This window comes from Drosophila subobscura, chromosome A (assembly GCF_008121235.1).
Source record: "Drosophila subobscura isolate 14011-0131.10 chromosome A, UCBerk_Dsub_1.0, whole genome shotgun sequence".
In the NCBI taxonomy this organism is placed as follows: domain Eukaryota; kingdom Metazoa; phylum Arthropoda; class Insecta; order Diptera; family Drosophilidae; genus Drosophila; species Drosophila subobscura.
In genome coordinates this window covers 17649043-17672833 of record NC_048530.1, presented here as the reverse complement: position 1 = coordinate 17672833, position 23791 = coordinate 17649043, and the positions used below count along the sequence as shown (strand labels likewise).

At 46.3% G+C, this 23791-nt stretch overlaps 5 protein-coding genes across 8 annotated transcripts; 3 read left to right on the top strand and 2 right to left on the bottom strand.

Annotated features, from left to right (window-relative positions):
* The first annotated feature begins 173 nt into the window (after nt 1-173).
* LOC117896110 lies at nt 174-3768 on the top strand. The gene is given in 3 exon segments (XM_034804168.1): nt 174-926; nt 1009-1153; nt 1156-3768. Coding segments are annotated over 3 exon segments (3000 nt in total). The 5' UTR covers nt 174-456; the 3' UTR covers nt 3541-3768.
* Nucleotides 3769-4332: 564 nt separating this feature from the next.
* On the top strand, nt 4333-10349 carry LOC117896052 (ADP,ATP carrier protein). 2 transcript variants are annotated; one of them, XM_034804064.1, is made up of 4 exons: nt 4333-4480; nt 8942-9242; nt 9329-9456; nt 9546-10349. In XM_034804064.1, the coding sequence occupies exons 2-4, from the start codon at nt 8946-8948 to the stop codon at nt 10018-10020; spliced, it is 900 nt and encodes a 299-aa protein (XP_034659955.1). In that variant the 5' UTR covers nt 4333-4480; nt 8942-8945; the 3' UTR covers nt 10021-10349. The 2 variants fall into 2 exon arrangements, with proteins under 2 accessions (XP_034659955.1, XP_034659964.1); XM_034804073.1 differs by lacking the exon at nt 4333-4480 and adding an exon at nt 6968-7118.
* A 1020-nt stretch (nt 10350-11369) lies between these two features.
* LOC117896041 (ADP,ATP carrier protein) lies at nt 11370-12559 on the top strand. The gene is made up of 3 exons (XM_034804053.1): nt 11370-11787; nt 11859-11986; nt 12051-12559. The coding sequence occupies exons 1-3, from the start codon at nt 11470-11472 to the stop codon at nt 12523-12525; spliced, it is 921 nt and encodes a 306-aa protein (XP_034659944.1). The 5' UTR covers nt 11370-11469; the 3' UTR covers nt 12526-12559.
* An 823-nt stretch (nt 12560-13382) lies between these two features.
* LOC117895998 (BTB/POZ domain-containing protein 9) lies at nt 13383-23663 on the bottom strand. 3 transcript variants are annotated; one of them, XM_034803993.1, is made up of 7 exons: nt 23533-23663; nt 22747-23412; nt 22040-22675; nt 21528-21974; nt 20899-21459; nt 14862-14865; nt 13383-13459 (listed from the first exon to the last, which is right to left on the bottom strand). In XM_034803993.1, exons 2-7 carry the CDS (start codon nt 23329-23331, stop codon nt 13383-13385), a joined length of 2310 nt encoding a protein of 769 aa, XP_034659884.1. In that variant the 5' UTR covers nt 23332-23412; nt 23533-23663. The 3 variants fall into 3 exon arrangements, with proteins under 3 accessions (XP_034659884.1, XP_034659900.1, XP_034659892.1); XM_034804009.1 differs by lacking the exons at nt 13383-13459; nt 14862-14865 and having other exon boundaries at nt 20091-20905; nt 21044-21471; XM_034804001.1 differs by lacking the exons at nt 13383-13459; nt 14862-14865 and having other exon boundaries at nt 20091-21471.
* Nucleotides 13438-19432, bottom strand: LOC117896093. Its single transcript, XM_034804144.1, has 3 exons — nt 18942-19432; nt 13728-13895; nt 13438-13669 (listed from the first exon to the last, which is right to left on the bottom strand). Exons 1-3 carry the CDS (start codon nt 19095-19097, stop codon nt 13472-13474), a joined length of 522 nt encoding a protein of 173 aa, XP_034660035.1. The 5' UTR covers nt 19098-19432; the 3' UTR covers nt 13438-13471.
* Nucleotides 23664-23791: the final 128 nt, after the last annotated feature.

Here is a 23791-nt window from a genome sequence, read left to right as displayed (position 1 = left end):
TTAATTAGTTTAATCTATATCCGGTGTTCCTTAGCAAAAGAAGGGAGTAACAACAATATATGTATAAGCCGGAGTCTAGCCCCGATTATGTTGTAAAGATATAAAACTGCCCCCCAAGGAAAGCTCAGGTTTAGTCGGTATATTTGATCAATAAATCCGCAGTCACACTGCTGCACGCGCCTTTTTTATGAAATACATTTACAAAATTCTTTAAAAGTTCAGGACCAGCAGGCCTTTTTCTTTAAGTGATCACTGCCATTTAAGTGTTTTCAAAGTGTTCAAGTTGACGTAAAACGAAACTAAAATAGACAAAGTGGAACATTGTGAAAGTTTATTTCCATCAAAATAGACATTATATTTATGCAAGATCAAGTGCATATTTAATAAGAACGTTGTTTAGCCTGGAGCTACACATAATAAACTTAATTATTATCGTCTGTAGAATTAAGCGTCGTCATGTCTGTGAATAAAGAAGAGATCTTTGCAGAAGTAACCACTGAGGTGCGGGCGCTAATCATTAGTGGGGGCAAGCCACCAGTTCCCCTAGACGACGTTCTCAGAGACTATAAAGATGTCGTGGGAGAGCCGCTGCCATTCCGCCGGTTGGGCTATCAGAGCGCCCAGGCGATGCTGGAGGATACCAAGAACTTCAATTTTCAGAATTACGGAGGCACGGTCTACATCACCGCCAAGTACAGCGAAAAATCGGATCACATTGTGTGTATGGTGCGGAATCAGAAGAGCTCCAAACCTAAATCCAAAGCACGCTCAAGGCCACCGCCACCGCCACAGCCACAGCCACAGCCACGCTCTTTCAAAGCCGCTCCAGCCAGCTATCATCAACAGAGGTCCCAGCAGCTGAATAACAATAACCAATATCAGCAGCATCTTCAGCAAAGGAAACAATTAGAGCTCCAACAGCAGCAGCAGCAGCAACAGCAAAAGAATCAGCTCCAACAGAAGCAGCAACAGCAAAGGAATCAGCTGCAACCACTACAGCAACAGCAGCAGCAGCAGCAAAGGAAACAAGTTGAACTCCAACAGCAGCAGCAGCAAAGGAATCAGCTGCAACTCCAACAGCAGCAGCAACTGCAACAGCAAAGGAATCAACTTCAAGAAAAGGAACAGCAGATTCAGGAGCTGCAGGAGGCGTTAAATTACTATGACAAGCAGAGAGAGGAGCAGCAACGGCAGCTGGCAGAGATCAGGGAGCAGGACGAGAGAAAACTCAGGGAGCAGGAAGAGTCCATGAGGAAGCTGCAGCTAGATCAAGAGCTGCTCAGACGCAAGGCCGAAGCCAAAGAGAGGCTGGAGAACTCTGCGCTGAAAATCGTGCCTTTAAGACCAAGCAACGAGCAGCTGCTGCAGCACAAGGAAAAGGATATCCCTTCGATAGAAGTCCTGCACGTTAAACCCGACATGAATGGCCATCGCAATGGTCATGGCAGGGCCATGGCGGGAAAGCCACCACAACGGCCCATACTGGGCAACGGTGCGCCACAGCGTGGCGGTGGACCAGTGGCTGCCTTTGATGCGAGCAAAAATCGGGGACTGCAACAGCGAACCTCTGTGAACGATAGACTGAAGAAACAACAGCAGCAGGTGCAGCCAGCGGTCACTCCTGCAGCCACAGCACCAACCAATCCAGCGCCAATGCCTGTTCCAGCGCCAATGACTCCGCCTGCTACGCCAAAAGCTCCCACGCCAAAGGCCGATCACAGAGCCGTGCGCAAGTCTCCGAAATCCCAGAATACAAACAAATTTGTGTTCAAATCGGATGCGGCACTAGACCCGATCGCCGCGCTGAAGGCTTACTGCGAATTCAAAGAGTTGGAGGAGCCCAAATATCGTTCGACGTTCAACAGTCGGCCGAATCTGATCTGCTCGGTGAGTGTGGGCGCCTTTGTCTACAGCAGCTACCCCCAGGAGTTTGCTGACGAATTGACAGCCCGCAAGGCGACGGCGTGGATTGCCATTCAAAAGATTCAGGAGTCAGAGTCACGACAGCCGCTCACCATTTGCACGCTGACGGATCACGAGTTCATTGACGGCCTGTACCGGGAGCTGCGGCAGTATCCCAATGGCATATTGGGCCACAAGCTGGAGGAGTGGTATGAGCGAACGTTCAGCCATCATCTGCCCAGCCACTGGCACGATCTGGTTGTGGAATCGAGCAAGATTCGCATGGAGAAAACCATCTCGTCGCTCATTCTGCTGGCCAACGAACATTGTGCTGCCTCTCCGCGAAGAGCAGCGCCCCAGCGGCACGAAATACCCGAGCTTCGGCTGCCGTGGATGAGCGAGTCGGAGCACAGCTTGGAGCGCCATCACGGCTGGAGCTTGTACATCACGCACTGTGACTCCACGAAGCAGATCTGGGCTCGCCTCATCGATCAGATATCCAGCCTGGAGGAGCTGACGGTGCACCTGAACAGGCATGTGGCGGTGCGCACACCGATAACGGATCCCCACGAGCAGGACATGTATCTGGTGGAGGTCGCCGAGGGCTGGAGTCGCGTGCGCGTGCTCTCCGTGGACGCCAAGCAGCGCACCTGCCGCTGCCACTTTGTGGACATCGGGGACGTTGCCTCGTTTGAGTTTGAAGATCTTGTTGCCTGTCCGCCGAGGTTCCTGGTGCTGCCCGCCCAAGCCATCTGCCTGGGCATGTACGCGCTGGAGAAGTTCGAGGGTCATCCGCACGCTCAGGCTGTGCTGCTTAAGCAGCTCGCTGGCCAGCGGGTCGTCGCTCGCATCCTCACCACCGAGAAGCAATTCAGCGAACTGGGCGGCTGTGCCCAAGGCGTCTGGAAGGATGAAATGCGCAGCGCCTGCCTCGTGGGCACACTGTACGACACCTCGACGGCGGATGACATACACCTCAACGATCTGGTGGCCAATGAAATCAGCCTGAACACACCAGCGCCCATACTGAGTCCGGACCAGAAGTCCAACCCAGTGCTCATCTCTCACATCAACGAGGGCGGCGACCTCACGGTGCTGCTGCGCAACGAGGATCTGCGGTTTGTGGAGCGCAGCATTGCCACCACAGTGGCTGAAATCGGGGAGCAGCATCGCGTGACGCTGTCGGATCTGCTGCGCGATCGACTCGTGTTTGTCTGCGACGAGTCGGTGGAGGGACTGAAGCAGTGGTATCGCGGCATGCTCACCGCCAAGCCAAAGAACGCCGATGAGGAGACCTTCGATGTTTACTACGTGGACGATGGACGCCTGCGCAAGACGCACATTTCGAACATTTATCGACTGGAGGCCAACAATCTCGCGCTGGCTGGGTACCCGCTGCTGGCGCTGCGCGTGCGCCTGCACGACGTGCCCGATATTGTCGGGGATATGCTGGGACGCCTGCGTGGACTAATGCCGCCACGCAGCGAGGCTATACTCAAGGTGATGCAGGGAGCAGGCAGTGACCAGCTGCCCATGGTGAATGTTTATGTGCGCGGCCAGGATGCCAATGCCATGTACATGTGCGTGAACAGCGCCATACAAATGGAGTTTGAAATGCAAAGCTGCCCTAAAAACTAAACACAAACCATAACATATCTGTTCTGAACTGTTGCCCTCTCATTTCAATGCCAAAATAATGCCATTCTCTATTAGTGCTTTCGATAAGCTGGAAATGAAATGATAACGCTAACCGCTAACCGCTAACCACCCAACCAACCCCCCACCACCACCATTCACCGATCAATAAGTAAATGTTAGCAAAATAAATGCATCAACATCATCGATTATTGTAAGAAAACCTAACTAACGCTCTAAGAACGACTCCATTTCGCATCTTTGTATATAAAGAACCTAAAATATATACTCGATTTCGTACCATCATAAAATAAAAAATAAAAAAACAAAAGGAGCCACTCCGAGCTTATTATAATATTTCCCTTTGTGCAATTTTAGGGAAAACAATACAATTTCTTATCCTCTTTTGTTCCGCGCGATATTTTTCAAAAATGTTCATGATGTCTGTTAACATACATGTGTCTCTACATATTACATACATTTACATACTGAAGAAAAAGCTCCCTCGCTTCCAGAAGGGGTGACTTTTAATGAAAAATTCAATTAAAAATTTGTAAAATTTAAGGTCATAAGGTATACAATCAAAAAAAAACGGAGTATTTGTAATAAGCCAAACTGACTCTTCAATCGGATTAATTTATTGTTCCTGTGTTAAAACTCTTTGTAAGATAGTAATATCAATTAGAACATAAAACTCCAGGAAAGCGATTTAGTATTGACGGTATATTTGCGGTATATTTTTAAAATGCGACGGTGTATTACGGTATGACCGTATATTTCGGTATGTTACCGAGGGTCAGCCGGTGTATCCCACCGACAAATCCGCAGCCACACTTTCACTTCACGAATTTTCGTTCAAGCACGCGGCATCGCCAGTGGGAAGTCTGATTCTGCAAAAGAAGTTTTTATTCTGTGACTTTTGTAAGAAGTTAATCAACTAAAGGTATTGTGCTATTTTTTTTATATTATCACATTGAAAACGCTGCAAGCTGGCGAAAAAGAGCTGTGGAGGAGTAGGGACAGTGCCTGGTGTCCCATAAAGAACTCTCGTACCGCCATTGATTTTTTTCACTTCACCTTGCGCTACATTTTTAGTTATGTAATTGTGCTAATTCTTTTTTTTATTGTGTTGGTGTTGGTTCAATTAATTTGTACATATACTATAACGAGTAAATGATGTTTGCTGCACGAAAAAAATCTTCATGAAAACGCCGCAAAGCGGTGCTTATATAACCATAAAATAAAAATTGCAAATTTTGCGGCAGCGCTGAAAAGTGGTGAGGGTCTCCAAGTCGATTGGAAGATTGAGTTAAATATGTCCGGGAGCAATACAAAATTGAGCTAAAGTTTATTTTATATAATTCAGAGTTTTTCAAGCCACGCTGGATCATTTTTCATACAGTTGGGGTTTTTTTTGCAGCCACGCTGGAACTGCCAACTTATGCAATTTCGGTGAGTTGGCAGTGCGGCGGCACACGCACACACTTGCACTTGCTGCGACCCATAGACGTTTGTGTGTGTGAGAGTCTTGTAGTTGAAAAATGTAATACTTTTCAAACAAATTGAGGTGAAAAATCCCTACGATATGCATATTTTATTGTCTCACAAGTGTTGGAAATTGCTTGTTCTATTGCCCTCGCTCCCAGACACACACCAGAGCCGCAAGTGAATTCCATGTGCTAATAGCTCTGTCTCGTTCACTCTTGTGCTTGCTAATGCCTTGCGCGTGCAGGCGCTTAGTATGTGTGTGACTGCTGCTGTGTGTATTTGCAAAGGAAGATGTAACTGTATTGTTCTTTTCGTTTGTGGTTTCTCTCCCTTCTCTTCTTCTCTGACCCGCTTTCTTCAATATAAAGAAATTGCCCAAAAGTACAAAGTTCTCTTGCCATTTTACACCAAAAAAGAACCGGTTTCTCTTGGGGCTCTCTATTGTGACGTCAACAAAAGTCACGAAAGCGTAATTTTTAAGTACTATAAGTCTCTTCGTTTTGCGCCATTTCTTATGTGTGTGCATTTCAGTGTGGCCGTTGACGCCATTTCTCTGACACATGCCGCTTAGGTCAGCAATTCGCATGTTTATTATAAGTATTCATATACATCATCTCAATTTCTTGATAACTCGGTTATCCAACTCCCTCACTTTATCGGAATCTGTTTCCGAGGCGGCACATAGAATAAACAGAGGAAATTCAGACCTTTGGCATGTTTGTGTTTAGTCTGGGCGTGATATCCGAGCCCAAGTCCGACTCTGAGTCGCCTTTTTGAGAAGGGGAAAATTTTTGCTGATCCACGCAGAGGCAGCAGCTGCAGCTGATACATACACATCTGAGACTGCGTAAACTTGGCCGCTAGATATGTTTAATGGTACAACTCCGCTGCACTTTACGACGGGCAGCTTGCCAAATGTTCTTCTTTTTTGTTGCTTGTTACGGCCTCTTTTTTTATGTAATGTCTATGATAAGGGGATGGGAGACCTTGAAAGTGTTGCTGTGCCGACTTATATAAATAACTGTATTTAGTGGTGCTGTTTATCTAATCGCTTCACGCATTTTTGTTCCGTCTGATCGAGTGAGGGAGACGGGGAAACAGCAAGCCGATATTAGAATGAGCGAGTGAGGGAGAAGGGAAATAGCAAAGAGAGAGCTGCAGACATACATACATACATACGTCAAAAAGTCAAGTCACATGCTGCGTCGCAGCTGACGCGGACGTCGACGCTTTCGGTTCGGCGCGTTGCCAACTGAGTGAAATTCTCTTGTACTTTTTGGTTTTGGCAAGCATTGTGCCAATGCAAAAGCACAAGAACCTCGAAAGGGGTAAATGAAAAACAATTGGCCAAATATTTACGTACATACATATGTGTACATGTGCATTTGGATCATCTTCTTGGCCTAAAAAGAAAGTGTTCTTGCCACTTCCTTGGTTCCATTTTGTCCCAAAATGAATGGGAGGCGCTGTTATGCAACATGGCATTGAATTCTTTATGGTGACGGAGACTGATAACACGGCGACAACGATCCCGTTCCGTCTCTCTTTTTTTTGGTCTGTGAGAGCACACGTGCAAAAGTTGTTGCCAACTGAGTTTGGAGTGTGGGAGCACAAGCACCGCTCTCTCTCTCTCTCTCTCTCTCTATGGCTCTGAAGTCGCTCACAAACCAACTGTCATCTGTTGCTGTCCAAGGTGATTAAAATAAGGTGAAGCATTGCCAAGGAGCTCTCTTTCGGTTGTTTCCTATTTTCAGAGAGAGAGAGAGAAACTTTGGCTGTCAAAATCGCCAGCTCGGTACACGGCGCAGAGAGACCTTACCTCATCTAAATACACCTTGGTGGTCTCTGCTGGCAGAGCGAGTGGGAGCAAGAGCGAGCGCACCGCCCATCGGGGTTGAACTTGGCGGAGCTCTGCTGGCGTCTTCGGCCGCTGCTCTGCTTTGCTGTGGGGAGCAGCGCAGGCTTGCTGGCTGACAGAGACGCACCTTACTGCCACAAGCAATTCAGTTGCCGTCCGGTGCAGAACTTTGATTCGAAGGAATAAGGATAAATCATATATTTTTTTTTGTGCTGTGATATAAAACAAACAAATTGTACGTATAGCAAATGCAATTTCAAAAGCAAATATAACTGCAATTAGCTAAATAATAATAATAATATGAATAGCATCGAATCAAATCGAAACCAATCGAAACGCGTGTGTGCCTTTTTTAATTTGATTCTCCAGCAAAGAATTTTCCCTGCGGTTACATAAACCGCTTGAAAGCTATTGTGTTCTAGTTTCCTTTTTTTTCTTTTTGTTACTGGTGTTCTTATGCAATCAACAAGACAGGATCAACCATGGCCCAAAGCACTTGAAAATGCTAGCCAGCTTCAAGTTCCCACGTGCAAAGCAAGCAGCATACTTCTCTTTGGCCAGTTTTCCCAAATTTTTCCAGCTGAAACTATTACATCACGAGTGCGCGTGAGTGCTTGGGCTCTCTTTGAACTTGGCAGAAAAGCTCTAGTGCCTTGTTCTCTCTCGCGGCTAATGTCAAAACCGATTAGATAACACAAGGCAACGTTGCTTTTACAGTTGTTTGCTGTCGCGAAGAGAGCAGCCGAAATGTCAAGAGCATGAGCGTGCTCGTGCCTTGTGCTCACGCTCTCTTTCAAATGTGTTACATAAGTCCATCATCTGGCTTTCGTCCATGAGACTAGACTATGCTAATTTAATTTAGCTAACATCAAATGGCACTAGAACACTAGCTCGCGCTCTCTCTCTCGCAGTGCCGCAAACTGTCTGCTCCTCTTTGTACACTTGAAATTCTAAATTTATCAAAGAGAAACAGAAACACAGAAGCGCTTCAATGCCAAAATCGGTGCATATATCTATATGCATGTAGCTAGTAGTAGCACTCACACACCCATGAACTTTTCTTCTTATAATTATGCAATCCAAACATTGCCAAAAGGCTGCAAAATGGAACACCGCAAAACTGAAACTAAAATGTGATAAATGGAACACGAAATTACTGTTCTGAATCTTTATATTTTATTTACAAAGAAAGGTTTATGGCCTGCCACGTAACAGTTTTTTTCTCCCCTGTTTGAAACGGAGAATCAAAGTTTAAACTGTAACCGGTTAGAACTGGAAGCGGCTGGAAAGCTTGCTGCATAGCAATTTACTCGGCATTTGCCTCAATTGAAATTACGAGGAACGATTCGTGTTGGTTTCGATTTGTGAACGGGGGGGCATAAACACCACGCTTAACATAACCACAACCATAATCCATTCTTGAATCAAAAGCATTCAAAACAGGCGACAAACATCATACATTTACTCGTAACGAACCCCAAGCATAACCCTTCCTACTAACCCCTATCAAATGGCAGCACCAACATTTGTATCTTAATCGTATTTTTTTTACTTCTAATTGTCCATATTGTATATTATTTGGTGCTTTGACATTTTATATACTCATTTATGTAAACTATGTATTGGTTTTTGGTCTAATTTGTATTATGTATCATTATCATTGAACATTTTCGCGTTTGTTGCAAGTGTTTTTACCTACTATTTTCGTTGGAATTGTATATATGTTTGTATAGTGCTATATAAGTGATATTATTTTGTGTGTTGTTATCCCGTTACTTTTGGGCTATTATTTTGTGTGGCTTTTTGCAAATGTGTAATTAAGTGAATTGTGAAAATATCATACGCGCCATACCCACCCCATTTCGCACACATACCATAACATATCGCACTGCATTATGTAACGGCTCCTGGGGAGCGGCTCCATCGGAAACACATTTCGGGCGCTTGGATATGCATAAGAGGAGAGGCAAAGAAGTCGTCAGCCGATTGGGAGAGAGACAGAGAGTCGAACGAAACTAATGATTGCTCGCGGGCAAAATTGAAATGTGTGTATTACAGCAAAATGGGCAAGGATTTCGATGCTATGGGATTCGTCAAGGACTTCGCTGCCGGAGGTATCTCCGCAGCCGTCTCAAAGACTGCCGTCGCTCCCATCGAGCGTGTGAAGCTGCTTCTGCAGGTTCAGCACATCTCGAAACAAATCAGCCCCGATAAGCAATACAAGGGTATGGTTGATTGCTTTATCCGCATTCCAAAGGAACAGGGTTTCAGCTCGTTCTGGCGTGGTAACTTGGCCAATGTCATCAGATACTTCCCAACCCAGGCCCTGAACTTTGCCTTCAAGGACAAGTACAAGCAGGTAAGCAAACAGACAACGAAGAGAATCGAAGAGAAAAAGAGTTGCAGTTCTAACACACACAATTCCGATATTCCTCGCACCAATAGGTCTTCCTGGGTGGTGTTGACAAGAACACCCAGTTCTGGCGTTACTTCATGGGTAACCTGGCCTCCGGCGGTGCTGCTGGTGCCACCTCTCTGTGCTTTGTCTATCCCTTGGACTTTGCCCGTACTCGGTAAGTGACTTACTATATGCAAAAAATGCAAAATTCAATAGTCATGCTTGACATTAACGAATGTTTTCACTCCAATTTCAAACACACAGCTTGGCTGCTGATACTGGCAAGGGTGGACAGCGTGAATTCACCGGTCTGGGCAACTGCTTGACCAAGATCTTCAAGAGTGACGGCCTCGTTGGATTGTACCGCGGCTTCGGTGTGTCTGTGCAGGGTATCATCATCTACCGTGCCGCATACTTCGGCTTCTACGATACCGCTCGCGGCATGTTGCCCGACCCCAAGAACACACCCATCTACATCAGCTGGGCCATCGCCCAGTGTGTGACAACCGTCGCTGGTATTGTGTCCTATCCATTCGATACCGTGCGTCGTCGCATGATGATGCAGTCTGGTCGCAAGGCCACCGAGATCATCTACAAGAACACAATTCACTGCTGGGGCACCATCGCCAAGCAGGAAGGTACTGGTGCCTTCTTCAAGGGCGCCTTCTCCAACGTTCTCAGAGGCACTGGCGGTGCTTTCGTGCTTGTGTTGTACGATGAGATCAAGAAGGTCTTGTAAATTAAATTATTAAATTATTCAACCAACAAAATACAACAACAAACAACATACAAACAAAACAACAACAACAAACAAAACACTACCAGCTAATTATATTAGATAAACTGAACAGAGAAGAGAACAGAGTTTGATCTGCAAAACAACATCTAGCCAGAACACCGGCAAGCAGTAACCCTTTTCCTTCCTGCCCCTCGCCACCCCCCACCCCAAAATATAATTACGAAATTATATGATATAGAATAACTGGGATAAAATAATTGATAATTGAACGATGGCCAGAATCAATAGAACACCAACAGCAGCAACAACAACAGCAGAAGCAGAAGCAACAACATCGGCTGGAGAGGAGGAAGAGGCTGTGAGGTAAAGCACACGAGACACACTCACACACACACACAAGCGTTCACGTGTGTGGACGGACGAACGAACGAATCAATTAGCGACAATATTGAATAGTATTGTGTTAAGTTTTGTGGGTTAGGTTATAGTCTATCTTGTATCCAGTGTCCTGTTTCCCGCATCGATTGTGTGCGTGGACGTGAATCGTGTTTTGCCGAGCCAGCCGCCATCTCTCGAGCCACAAACCAGAATGTTGGCAATAGCGAGGGCACCATACCAAGAATCGTACCGAACACCAGTAGCTGATTCTTTCGCCTCCTGCTAGCCAGCAACAAACAACAAACTCAACTTAGGTTGGTTTATAAAATATATAAAAATTGATAAAAATAGAATGTTGAATGTGTTTTACTTACGTCACTACGGGTGAGGGCATCCTTCTCCATCATCGTGGGATTACCCCTCGCCATGGATATGTAACGTACCGGTATTTTTCAGGTCTTCGTAATGGTTTGATATAACCTCAACCCTTGCTTTTCCATTGTTGGGAGGGCTATTCTTCTAAACGCAGTTTCTTAACGTTGGTGGGGCTTTGGACTGGACCCCTTTGTTGGACTCATTTCCTTCGGTTTAAAGGATCGCTCCCTTCCTGCGATTAAGTCAGAAATGGACCCATTTTGGTGTGACCAGCTCATTGCAAACGTACTGAGCATGCGCAGTGTGGTCATACCTCAGATCTGCGCGCTTTTCAAAATTGAAATTGGTCGTTTCTACTTGGTTGCTACTAAATTTATCGTATTTTGTACTCTCTCTCCTTTGATGGGGCGAGGCCTTGCTTGATGTTTGGTTTTTGTCGTATTTTCGGTTTCCTGTTTTAACTTCAACCAAAGTCAACGTAGGCCATGGGGGGTAATGCATTTGATATTTCAGTTGAGTTTTAGTGCTGAACGGGGGCCGATGTCTAAATCAGATTCAAAATTTTCGGCAAATTTCGATTTTTTTCGGTATTGCATCAAAATTATTAATACAAAATTTCCAACCTTTTCACCACAATCCAACGCTAAATTAGTTCTGAAATTCGATCTAGAAGCAAAGCAAATTTAGATATCCAAAATGGGTGACGAAGGCGGCGGCGGCGGTGGTGGTAAGGACTTGAAGGGCTTCATGATGGACTTCATGATGGGCGGCGTGTCAGCGGCCATTGCCAAGACGGCGGTGGCGCCCATTGAGCGCGTGAAGCTGATTCTTCAGGTGCAGGAGGTATCCAAGCAGATAGCGCAGGATCAGCGCTACAAGGGCATCATTGACTGCTTCATACGCATACCCAAGGAGCAGGGCTTCTCGTCCCTCTGGCGCGGCAACCTGGCCAACGTAATACGTTACTTTCCCACTCAAGCCCTCAACTTTGCCTTCAAGGATGTGTACAAATCGGTATGAAGATCAATACCCTGCAGTGAAATTTAGTTCAAAGAAAATTCTTCACCCTCCCCCCAAATCCACAGGTTTTCCTCGGCGGTGTGGACAAGCACAAGCAGTTCTGGCGTCATTTCATGGGAAATCTAGCTTCTGGCGGTGCTGCAGGTGCCACCTCGTTGTGCTTTGTTTATCCATTGGACTTTGCCCGAACTCGGTGAGTACTGGGAGCGCAGCTCGTTACCTAGACAGTATTTTGATCTCCATCTTTCCATCCACAGTCTGGCTGCTGATGTGGGCAAGGGCGGTAGCCGTGAATTCAATGGCCTCATCGATTGCCTGGTTAAGGTGGTGAAGACGGATGGCCCCGTCGGACTGTATCGCGGCTTCGTTGTGTCCGTGCAGGGCATCATCATTTATCGTGCATCGTACTTTGGCTTCTATGACACGTGCCGCGACTTCTTGCCCAATCCGAGGAGCACACCCTTCTATGTGAGCTGGGCCATTGCCCAGGTGGTCACCACTATCGCTGGCATTGCCTCGTATCCCTTCGACACGGTGCGCCGTCGCATGATGATGCAGTCTGGCCTCAAGAAGTCCGAGATGGTGTACAAGAATACCGCCCACTGCTGGATGATGATTGCCAAGCAGGAGGGCATGGCCGCCTTCTTCAAAGGCGCCCTGTCGAACGTCATTCGCGGCACAGGCGGCGCCTTGGTGCTCGCCATCTACGACGAGTTCAAAAAGTACTTCTAGACACCTGCACCAAAGTGCTTGTCTCGGAGCCCCCCAAAATATATCAGGAACTAGCCACACATAATACCATCCACCTGGTTGCAGCCAGGATGCCTTAGTTGGAGATGCCACACAGCGGCTCTCCCCAACACAACCATTCCAATGGATTCCCAATCACAAATTAGACTAGTTCTTAGATTATAAACTGAAACAGAAATATAAGTAGACTTATACTGAAATGTGCGGCTGTGGGTTGGGTGTGCATTCATGTGGGCATTGCAGACCTAAAAGGTAATGCACGGAAGCTGGAATGAATATTACTGCAGAGGAGAGCAGAAACCAAACAGTACCAAGCTGTTCTATGGCGGGTTGTGGTGTTACACAAGAGACAGAGGTAGCGCAGAGGCACAATGGAGGGAAGAGAGAATTTGGGTGTTACCTATGTTGAAATGCTGAGAGTATTACCACAGCTAAAGCCTTGCAAAATTCAAGTAGGAAACTCCACCAGAGACACAGACGGATTTTCTTGACAAAAAAAAATACATATAATTTATTGAACTTATTAATTCTTTTGCGCTATCGTGTGTGTGTGTGTCTAGTTTAGTAAATGTGTGTGTGTGTGCGTGTGTGTGTATGGGTGTGTGTGCGTTTCAACCTAATGTTAGCATCATCAGCATTAAAGTTAAACATTCAAATAACACCACACGCAAATTAGGTGGGTGGAGGCTGATCCCGCCCTGCGCTGCGCTGCCTCTTCTCCATGTACAACATAAATCATAAACATACAAAAATTGCATTCACAAAACAAAAAGAAAGGAAAACAAACAGAGATAGACGAAACTGCACTTATTCTGTTAACATTTAATAATTATTCTACGCTAGATTTCATCCATGCGGCGCGACTCGGCTCGGCTCGGTTCATCGTTCCTGCTCGCTGCTGCTGCTGCTGCTGCTGCTTGCATCCAGACTAATGGGTAGCTCCCGATCTGTGGGCCAGGAACAGGAAGTACGTGCCCGCCGCATAAGCCAAGAAGTTGAAGAGCCCAAAGACGCCGGCGGCCGTGTTGGAGCCGCTGCCCTTCTCCCCGGACTCTGACCATCTGGCCAGCTGAACAATGAAGCCAATAAAGTACAGCAGCGTCAGTACGGCAGTGGTGATCAGCTCCTGCGGATGAGAAATTTGTTAGATTTTCGCTACAATTTAATGCGTGGCAACAACTCACCGAGAATATCCAGTTGACGGCCACATTGAGGGCCTCGCGTATGCCCAGGAAATAGGCGGCAATCAGCAGGATCGTGATGATGAACGAGATGACGATGACGAACATGAAGAACGAGGTGGCCGAGTTTAGTGGCGGCGCGGCCAGGGCCATGCAAATAATGCCCAGCACCTGCAAGTGGATTGGAAACAACAAGAATATAACATTCATAAATGGTACACGATGATCATGAATCATGGGCATCATGATCATGATCTCCAATTGACTGAGAGCCATGGCCATGATGTCACCCTTAATTGAGCACAAAATATCAAACGAATACCACGGACGAACAAGCGATCGCTGTGGCAAAGTTCTCTTGTTTTATATTTCATTTTTCATATGTAATTAAGCAAGTCTTCAGCAGACTTTTTCAATGACTTTGTCAGCCTGCTGCAGTGGTGACATGACATGCACCAATGGACACGTTTGTCCGACACTCCACAGCACTCACATTTGCCCCCACATTGACTTGTTTTTCGGGCAATTAAAAAGTAATAAGCATTTGGCGACAAACAGGTGCCACAGCAGTCCCAGTGCCCTCTCTCCCTCTCTCCCTCTCTCTCTCTCTGGGTGTGTGTGTGTGCTGCCTGCTTTTGGCTAAAACAAAAGGCGACTGTAAAAAAGTGAAAGCTGAAAGTTGTTCGCCGGGGCCGGGCCAAAAGCGACGACAACGACGACTTGCTGTTTGCTGCTTGTGTTGCTTTTGCTTTTGTTTTTGCTTTTATCTCTGCCCTTGTGTATTACTATCTTGCAGCAAAAATTAACCAACAGAGACACAAACAGGGCTGAGAGCCAGAGCAGATGCGGCTTGCGGCTTGTTGGCTGTGAGAAATCAAAGGTTGATTGAAACATCAGCGATTTGTAGATCTTTGATTGCAGCAACAAAACCAAAACATGGCCACAAACAACAATCAATGTTGAGAGAGATATTCAGAGAGTTACCCCCCCACCATCTTTTTGCAAGTCAACAACCATCTCTGATATGAATAGCTCTCTATGCTATGCTCTATGCTCTCTTGTTGAGGTTGAATTGTGTGCCAGAAACATTCCACGTAACTCTTTGCTAAAGAATAGTTTTGCTCAAATCTGATTGACTTGTCTGCGGCAAGGGTACTTAAAGCTGCGGCTTGTTTTTTGTTTTCCGTTGACACACAAATTTGCGTCACGTTTTGCATATTTCTTGATGAAAGAAATGTGAAAATCTAGCCGGAAAGTATTTAAATTTTATTTCTTTTAAAAACATAATTTATGTGCAGCTTTGGGCGTGTTGTGGAAATCAGTCGTATAAATGCGACAAGTATAGATTTGGTTAGCTATACATATACATACATACATACATATGTACATAGTAGATGTATATGTGTGCACATAAGTGGATGTTGGTCTTAGCTAATATATGTAGTTTCGGTGTATAAAAATATACACAAATGTTTGATATATCTGCTGCATATATGTATGCACATATGTACATATTTATGTATTTTTATGCGTAATGGTCCCACGGTCCAGGCCAGAAGAGCCGCCCAGCGCATGGGGCACTCTATACACGAGTTCCTTCTCTCTCTCGTACAGTTGCGTTTAAAATTAAAAATATTATAATGTGTATACCAATAGTAGATACATAATTGATGATCAATTGTAGATATACTTTAATAGATATTCTTCTGCTATTCAATTAACATGCAGATGGTTCTAAATGTCATATTTGCATACCAAACTCGCTGACTACTTCTTGTGCCTATTAGTTTTGGTTATGTTACTATGTAAAATATATCAATGCTATGTCTGATTGAGTGGGTTTGTTCCCTCTTTCCAGTAATGGGCAATTTGCTTTGTGAAGCATGAAGACAGGCAGCGCCTTGATCGTCGTTAAGTAGAGTAAAAAGCATGGGCTATGCTCATTGCTCATCGTTTTTCATTTATTTACATATGTACATATGTATGTATGTACATAAGTTCGTGTGTGTGTGCCTGGGCCTGATCAATGACATGAGACGCGCCACTGAAATGGATCTAGTTCTTGGCCTCCGCCTTCGCCTTCAGTCAGAGCAACGATTCAATGGCTGGCTGAAGCCAAACAAATTGCCAACACAATCGTTGATACATTTGTACATATGTACAGGATAATGATAGTACATAAAATAATATCTGACATCTACTTTGCATTCTACAAATCTTGAAAGATGAGCTCATTGCAGTCCGCGCTTCGTGCACTTAGTCACCCGACAATTATTACTTAACAATTATATGGGCAAATCGGCATACAGAACGACTACGGGGTGATCAGTGCAGTCCGTTTCATAAATATATTGCTAGAGGAAACTGTAAACTGCAAAGTTGCACACCAGTTGCAGGCGGAGAACCAACAATTCAGACTACATTCTGTGAATGCTTTTGTGATTCTTGATTGAATTCTATGCGGCGTGAAGACGTTTCTTTGGCTGCCTTAATCTACCTGCAACGCACCTTTGCTGGAGACTGCTTTAACGATCTGTCACCATTTCCTCCTGCTCACTTACACCCCCACAAAACAAACGAAACGAAACCAAACACAAAACGAGCCCCGCGACCCGGGGCTGCGCCTCAAGGTGAAGGGAAGTCTCCTATCCCTTTCTAGCGCTTGTCTCCCTGAGCGTGGTGAATAAGTTATGGGTCCTCCCCACAGCGGACAACGTCACCTTGTTAGTAAATTCACCCCTCCGCCCCGCTAGTACGAAAATCTGACACCAAATGTGTGTCATGATTTCCGCTTTTGGGAGGGTAGAGAACACGCCAAAAAAAAGCAGCAACAAAAGCCATAATAACGTGCTACAACAATGTTGTGCCAAGTATATGTATGGATGGACCCACAGCTTCCAAAATATGTATCAAAAATATACATATCTTACGTAATGTCTATTATTATTGTTCAGCAAATAAACAAAAATGAAGCACTACAAATTAATCATAATAAATCGTGCCAATGCAATGTCTAAGAAATGTTTCAAAGATTGAATGTGAAAGGAACATGCTCTTAAAGTAAATATGTAAATATGTACATTTATGTACATAAGTATGTACATACATAGTGAAAATGCATGGGAGATGTGTCCAAAATGCTAATGGCTCGGCACGGCCAATCTTATCTGGCAAGCGAACAATAAATAGATGTACTTGGCACATAGCTTTACTGATAGATAGGCCTAAATGTGTGAAAGAGTTCTGGGGGGTTTCTGAGGGTCTGGTCTGGTCTGTGCTTGGGCTTGGGTCCATGGGTCGTGTGAGTAATTTTCGGTCAGGTGTCACAGGCATCGACAGGCAGTCGTAACGGCTTAATCTGCACACAGGTGTGCAAATGGGCGGCCTCATTATCGCTGTCTCCCTGATAACAATGCATATGAGTAATGGCCGATTAACCATTAGCCAATGACTCACCTCTGGCTAACCAATGGCTATGTATATAGAACATATATGGTTGGTAGCTCGATGGTTTGATGTTGACTTTAAATGGGGCACAAACAAATGCAGGGGCAGCGGCATATTCGTGCAGACTATCGGCGTTCTATCAGTGAAAGGCTCACGATAAGATTACTTGTTTAAAATCAAATGAAAAATCCCATTTGACAGAAACAAAAGCAGAAAGCAAAGACAAAAACAAAACCAAAAGTTCACCAAAAAAAAAAGATGGTTGGTAACGCAATCGCCATTGAAACTACCATACATACAGATGTACATATGTATGTGTGCACATAGATCGTTTCGTTTCAGAATAATTGGATCCGTCAGTCTGTGGTGGGCACATGGGTCAGATTCCTTTACATACTCGTGGATGACTTTTTGCCGAGCCTGTACCTCGTTACTCGTCGTCCCGCATGCGAGAGCGAGTCAGGTACTGGGAATTGACGCGAGTCGGTTCGGGGTCGTCGCTTGCAGAAAATCAATAAACAGCACTTAATAAACGACAGCTTATAGCGATGGTAATCATATCAGCAATTTAACCCACGCACCTCCTGCACCACCTCCTGTCCTCCTCGAACCCAACTAAACCTAAACTCCTATTGATTTTTCTACAACAACTGACGACGAGTGGTGCTGGGCTGGTGGGCTGACGACGAGTTAATAATGCATTTTTCATGTGTGCGCAAAAACAGTTGTCATCACACAAACACACACACACACACACACACAGAGAGAGACCGCTAAAAGCCAAATACCCAAATAGCTCATCAATTCATCAATTATTTATGCGGATTCAAAGCTTTTGTTTTGGTAGAAAGAAATATTCCAGGGGCCAGTGCCATACTTATAAATGATGCAAGTTCGATTGGTAAATACTTTCCGAAACAAATTGGGCAATTTCAAGTTCATTTTCTAAAAATTGCAAGCAATCAGGAGGAATGCCAAATGAGTTTTGGGTTCGAGAGAACCCAAAGGAGCAAACAAATATCCACATATCAAAATCAATAATATTGTGTGGTCTTTGGAGCAGCGGCAAGTACTGCAATCGCTGTAAGGTGTACTCTGAAACAGAGACACAACAGCGGGGCAACCCAAGCAACCAACATTCATGATCTTTGTCTGTTGTTGTGTTGGCGTTCAATGGCCAACAACTTGCTGTGGGCAGATCGGTCAGCCCACACGGCAAAATATTTGTTCCCATTACACCAGAGAGCAGTGCGAGAGCTCGTCTCATGTTTCTCGCTCGCTCGTTTCTTTCGGTTGTGGGAAAATTCAAATTTCAAAATTTCAATCGAAATATTCTGCAGTAATCGAAGCGAAACGAAATCCATTCCAGACATTGCATAAGTACGAATTGGTGGGGTGGCGGCATACATGTCAGAGCAACTATTGACCACATGCCCCATGGCTCACATGTTGTCTGCTCTTTCTCTGGGCTTTGTTGTGATTTCCTCATATCTTATCCGTCGTAGGTCTAATGAGATCCTCACGTTGCACTGGTAGGCACAGTGAAAGCGAGCAGCGAGTTCTCAGCTTTGTAATTAATTCTGGAATTATTAATGTGTGCTCGCTCCTGAGTGGTCTCACTGTATGGCTGGCAATGTGTCCATGCTTATTTGTACATAACTTTTGATAAAGGTTTACAAAATAGATAAAACTGTGCAGCTATGTAGCCCAGGTGTTTGCCGATAAACACCTCTCGAATGCAAGAGTCCATCTTGATGCTCGAATACTTACAAGTTCCACAATCTTTATGATGCCCGGCAGGCTGCGGAAATAGTCAATGTTGAGGCGTATGGCGCTCCAGAAGCCACCATCGGACGATGGTCCGCCGGGTGGACCATTTGTTGTTGTTGTTGTTGTGCGCTCAACATTGACCACGGTCTCGACCATTTTTATTTTTTGCTTTTTATTTAGTTATTGGTTCGATTGGGAAAATAACTTTGAAAAAAACACTATGTCGCGCAGAACAAAAAATATTTGTGAGAGATTTTGTGGAGCTCGGTCGTTTCCCCTCCCTCTAGTTGCACATAAAAGATCGATCGGTGTGGGTATAACTCGCACTCGCAGTATATATGACACCCTCGCGCGACTGATTTTTAAATATATACCGTCAATCGGTGCGTTTGTGTGTGTGTGTTTAGTATCTGATTAGCAGAAAGGCACAAAAGATCGGGGAATGCGATGCGTTGCTGTGGCCACGGCGGACGAGACGCGTTTGACTGCGCTACGAGTGTCGTGTCGGTGTCGCTGTTGCTGTCGCAAGGCGTCGCGACTGGTGACCGCGACCGCGAAGCTTATTGCCTGCGTTGCTGCGCTGCCGCTGTCGCTGCTTGTTAACTACCTGCAGCATAACGGTTAACACAGCCAAGGTGTACACATACAAAAGGTGGTGTGCACGGCATACACGCTCCAATCGTTCATTTCTTACAATTCGTTAAACACAAAACAATTTCTTAACAGCAAATAGAATACATTTGTTTTATTTATTTGCATTCTGGCAACGGGCAGCGTTTACTTTGAGAGCTTTATCCCAACAGTTATACGGTACATCTGAGAGCTTGTTGTCGTGAGAGCGCTCTTTGCCACGCCCCACCTTATGAGCACCTTGGGTTAAATGAGCGAACTGGGCTAACACGCGCTCTCTCTCTCTCTCTCTGCTCGACCGCATGCACCCCGCCCCCGCAAGCAAAATAGTTGCGCTTGCGCTTTGAATTCAATGTACATTGCAATTTTCTGCGCCTGTCCGACGGCACAGTCAGCTATCTCCCTCTCTTTCTGATTCGCCAAAGTGCCAAAGTTCTTGCTGTTACTGTCTCTGTCACTCCGGACGGCCACCCACTGCCCACGGCTGCTGTTTTCCACCAAATGCATATCGATGGATGATTTCGTTTGTGTGGAACATTTTTGGTTAGGTTTTATTTTGGGGTGCAAATGCCAATGAAATGTTTTACGATGTATGATACAAATTGAATTTTATACGAGTAAATAACTTAAATTTTGGTGTTCACCCAGGGCAAGAGCGTGCTGGGAAGCCGCACAAAGGAAAGCCCCAAACATCGCCACAGAAATTATAGCCCGTGAGAGCTTTCCTTTGACTGCCACTCTACTTTTTTTTGGATAATTTTTGAATATTTTAAAAATGTTCATCAATTCTGGCATGTGTAGAGACACTTCCGTTGCCCCGGGCTGCATATCGTATACAATTTTGGTTCGGCTGCACAATTCCGTACAATTAAGGGGTACAATTAACTTATCAAATAACTCTGATGCCTGGCAAACAAAGGGGTAGGCTCCGCGATCCTCGATCCTCGATCAATTCCAATTAAGTGTATTGGAACAAATCATTTTTAAAACAATTAAAATACGCGTAAAACGTATGTAAAAACAACAATTAGCGATGCGAATGTTTCGAGCGTGTCTTGGGTTGACGGCACTGGGAAGGACTAGATAACAAATACGGTGCAGGATTGCAAATAAACTGGAGACACATCGACACACTCTCTGCAAATGGGGTGCTCAATGGGTGGCAGTGGGCCCACACGTCTACAACAATTACAATTTGACCACAGGAGTATTTTAGAGTGGCGGACACTCGTAAAAAAAAACTAAAAACAAAAACAAAGTACAAAATTCATTCAATCAGCACTCAGCGTCGCGGGGAAGGAGGAACCACTGCCACTATCGCTGCTGCTGCTGCTCCTGCTGGCTCACTTGTCTCCAGCTCGACCAGCAGCGGTGTTGGCACTGTCTCAACATCTGGTTGAGGTTGAGGCAGTGCCGCCTGTTTCTGCTCTTTCCCCTTTTCCTGCTCCTGTCGTGGGGGTGGTTCAGTTGTTACTGCTGCTGCTGCTGGTTCTGGTGTGAATTCTGTTACAGGGGAAGGCGGCGCTAAGGCAACTTCGTCTGGTGTGTACTCGGCTTTCGATGTAACATCGAGCAGTGGCTCAGTAGGTGGCTGCGTCGAAGCAGGGCTGTTGGCTTTCAGTTCGTTCTGGCTGGGCTCCACAGTCAAGCATGACGCCGATGATGACGATGAGCTGCTGATGGCTGCAAGGGCGGCTATAGCTGACGCTGAGGTGGAGGCAATGTTGTCATCGCTTGTCAATGTGGCAATCGGCTTAAGGAGATTGCCCAGATCTCGCTTTCGTTCGCGTTCCCGATCGCGCTCCCGCGCAAACTCCTTTTCCTTCTCCTTCTCCTTCAGATAGCTCTTGTCCTGCGAGGGGCACTCGAGATGGACGCAGTGGAATATCTGTATTTGGGACTAGTCATGAGTTGATTCGTGGCACTGGCCAAGCCAACGGACAGACAATTGCTTACCTCATTCGCTGTATTCCTGGTGCCCACAATCCGTATGAACACAACGGGCCGGGGCGTAAAGTGAAAGTTCTGCCAGGAGCGCACCTTGTCGTTGCGCCGGTCCACCACAATTTGCCAGTCGCGACGATTCGTCGAGGTCTCAATGTAGAAGCTGTAGGTGCGATCGTCGCAGTCCCACAGCAGCAGACGCATCGATCCCACGTGATAGGGCTGCCCCAGGCGTACAACGATATCGCCGCTGCCCAGCTGATGGCAGGTATACCCCGAGTCCCAGTCATAGCGCACGTAATCCCCGTTGATCAGCGCATTGCGTGTGCGACTGACACCATCCGTGACAATGGCGCTCAGATCGACAGTGGCCACATTCCGCTGCGGTGCCACAAAGTGACCGACCAAAGCGGGCACATTGCTCGTGTGCATGGCCTCCAGTCCTACCACATGAAACACCTGTGGAAAGAGAGAAGGAAAGGATCGATAAGTCAGGGAGAATCCTTTGCTGGCCACTTGCTTACCCGATTGACGGTGTTCTGTGTGCCCACGAGCCGAATGTAGCGCACGGCACGTGCCGGAAAGTATAGATACTGCCAGGAGCGGCAATGGAACTCGCTGTAGTCGACGACGCACTCCCAGTGCATCATGTCGCCAGAGACTTCCACGTAGTAAGAGTACGCCCGACTGTCCCTATCCCACAGCAGCATGCGGATGTGATTTATCATGAATGTGGTGCCCAGTTCGACGACAATGCCGGCATCGTTCTCCGTGATCGAGTGCCGCGTGTAGCCGTTCTCCATGTCATAGTCGGTGACATCTCCATCGAGCAGGGCCGACCGGCAATCGCCCTGAATGCAATGCGAGTCGTGCTTCTCCGTGGCCACATTCTCATCGGGAAAGAGGGCGGCCCGGTAGGGCAGCGACTTTGAGGTGCTTCTCTCCTGCAGGGCATCGAGTATTTTGTCCGGCTCAAGTATGGTGGAGGGTCGCACCACCTGCAGCAGATCCTCGAGATTCATCAGTGGCAGACGGACGAACGAGACGACCGACTTGATGTCGACATTCGGATTGTAGCGGCTCCACTTCCAAACGGCCTGAAAGATGTGCACTTCGGCAGCAAAAAATGAGTCCCGCCGCAGCACTTCCTCTAGAGATTCCTGCAAAGATTGACAAAGGGATTATCATGTGCTGGCCCATCTTGTGACCCTCCCCCACCTGGGGCACGCACCTTGGAGAGCATTTTGAATGAGTCGTGCTGCAGGAGTTCGCGTGCATTGCGATCCATAAACGCCAGACACACATTGGTCAGCTCGTCCAGGTTGTAGAGGCGCGCCGCATCCAGTATCATGCACACATTGCTGAGTGCCAAGTACTGGCGCAGATATTTGGATATGGCCATCTCCAGATCCTGGAAGCCATACTGATTGGCCATGCCGAGAACATCGATCACGGCATCCTCGTCCAGGGTAGACAGCAGCAGCGTGCCCGAGTATATGTACCTCAGCAGCACTTTGAACGGATCCAGCGACACCTCCAGCGTGATGCGTCGCTGTGTCGTCTCGGACATGCCGCCGTAGAGCAGGGCGCGGAAGTACTCGCTGCGCGCTGCCAGGATGACGCGATGGGCCGGCAGTAGCTGCTCCTCGACCACAAACTCCACGTCCGAGTAGTGTTCGTTCATGCAGAGGCGTGCCATGTCCGCTGAGAAGCGGTCGCACAGATCGATTTCATCGGTGTACTCCTGCTCGGGTTTGTTACTCTTGCCGGTGGAGGAGGACGATCTATGCATCTTGTGGTGTCCCTGGCTGCTCATATCCGTCGCTGGGCGCCTATCTGTGGGCCAAAGTCTTTTGATGTGTGTGTGTGTGGGTCTGTTTGTGTGTGTGTTGTATAACTGCACGAGTGTGAGTGGAAGAATGAACTGTTAACAAATGACGCCGCACGACAATTTCTCGAATGACCGCAAGTGTCAGCCGTACATGTTGCTACGATTGACCGCCTACTCTCTACTCACCCCCGTATTATTGGCTTTTTGCTACGTAGATTACGTAGATTGTATGCCGTGTACCCGTTTTTAGGCGAAAACAATACTTTTTTAGTGTATTTTAATGGAATTTAGAGATCAGTGTGACCGCGGCATTATCGATCAAATATACCGTCAGTTCCTCAAAAATATACCAAAATATACCTCCTCATTTTAAAAATATACCGTAGTCTTAAATCATATTCCTCGATTTTGATGTTCTAATTTATTTTACTAGCTTGCAAAGACT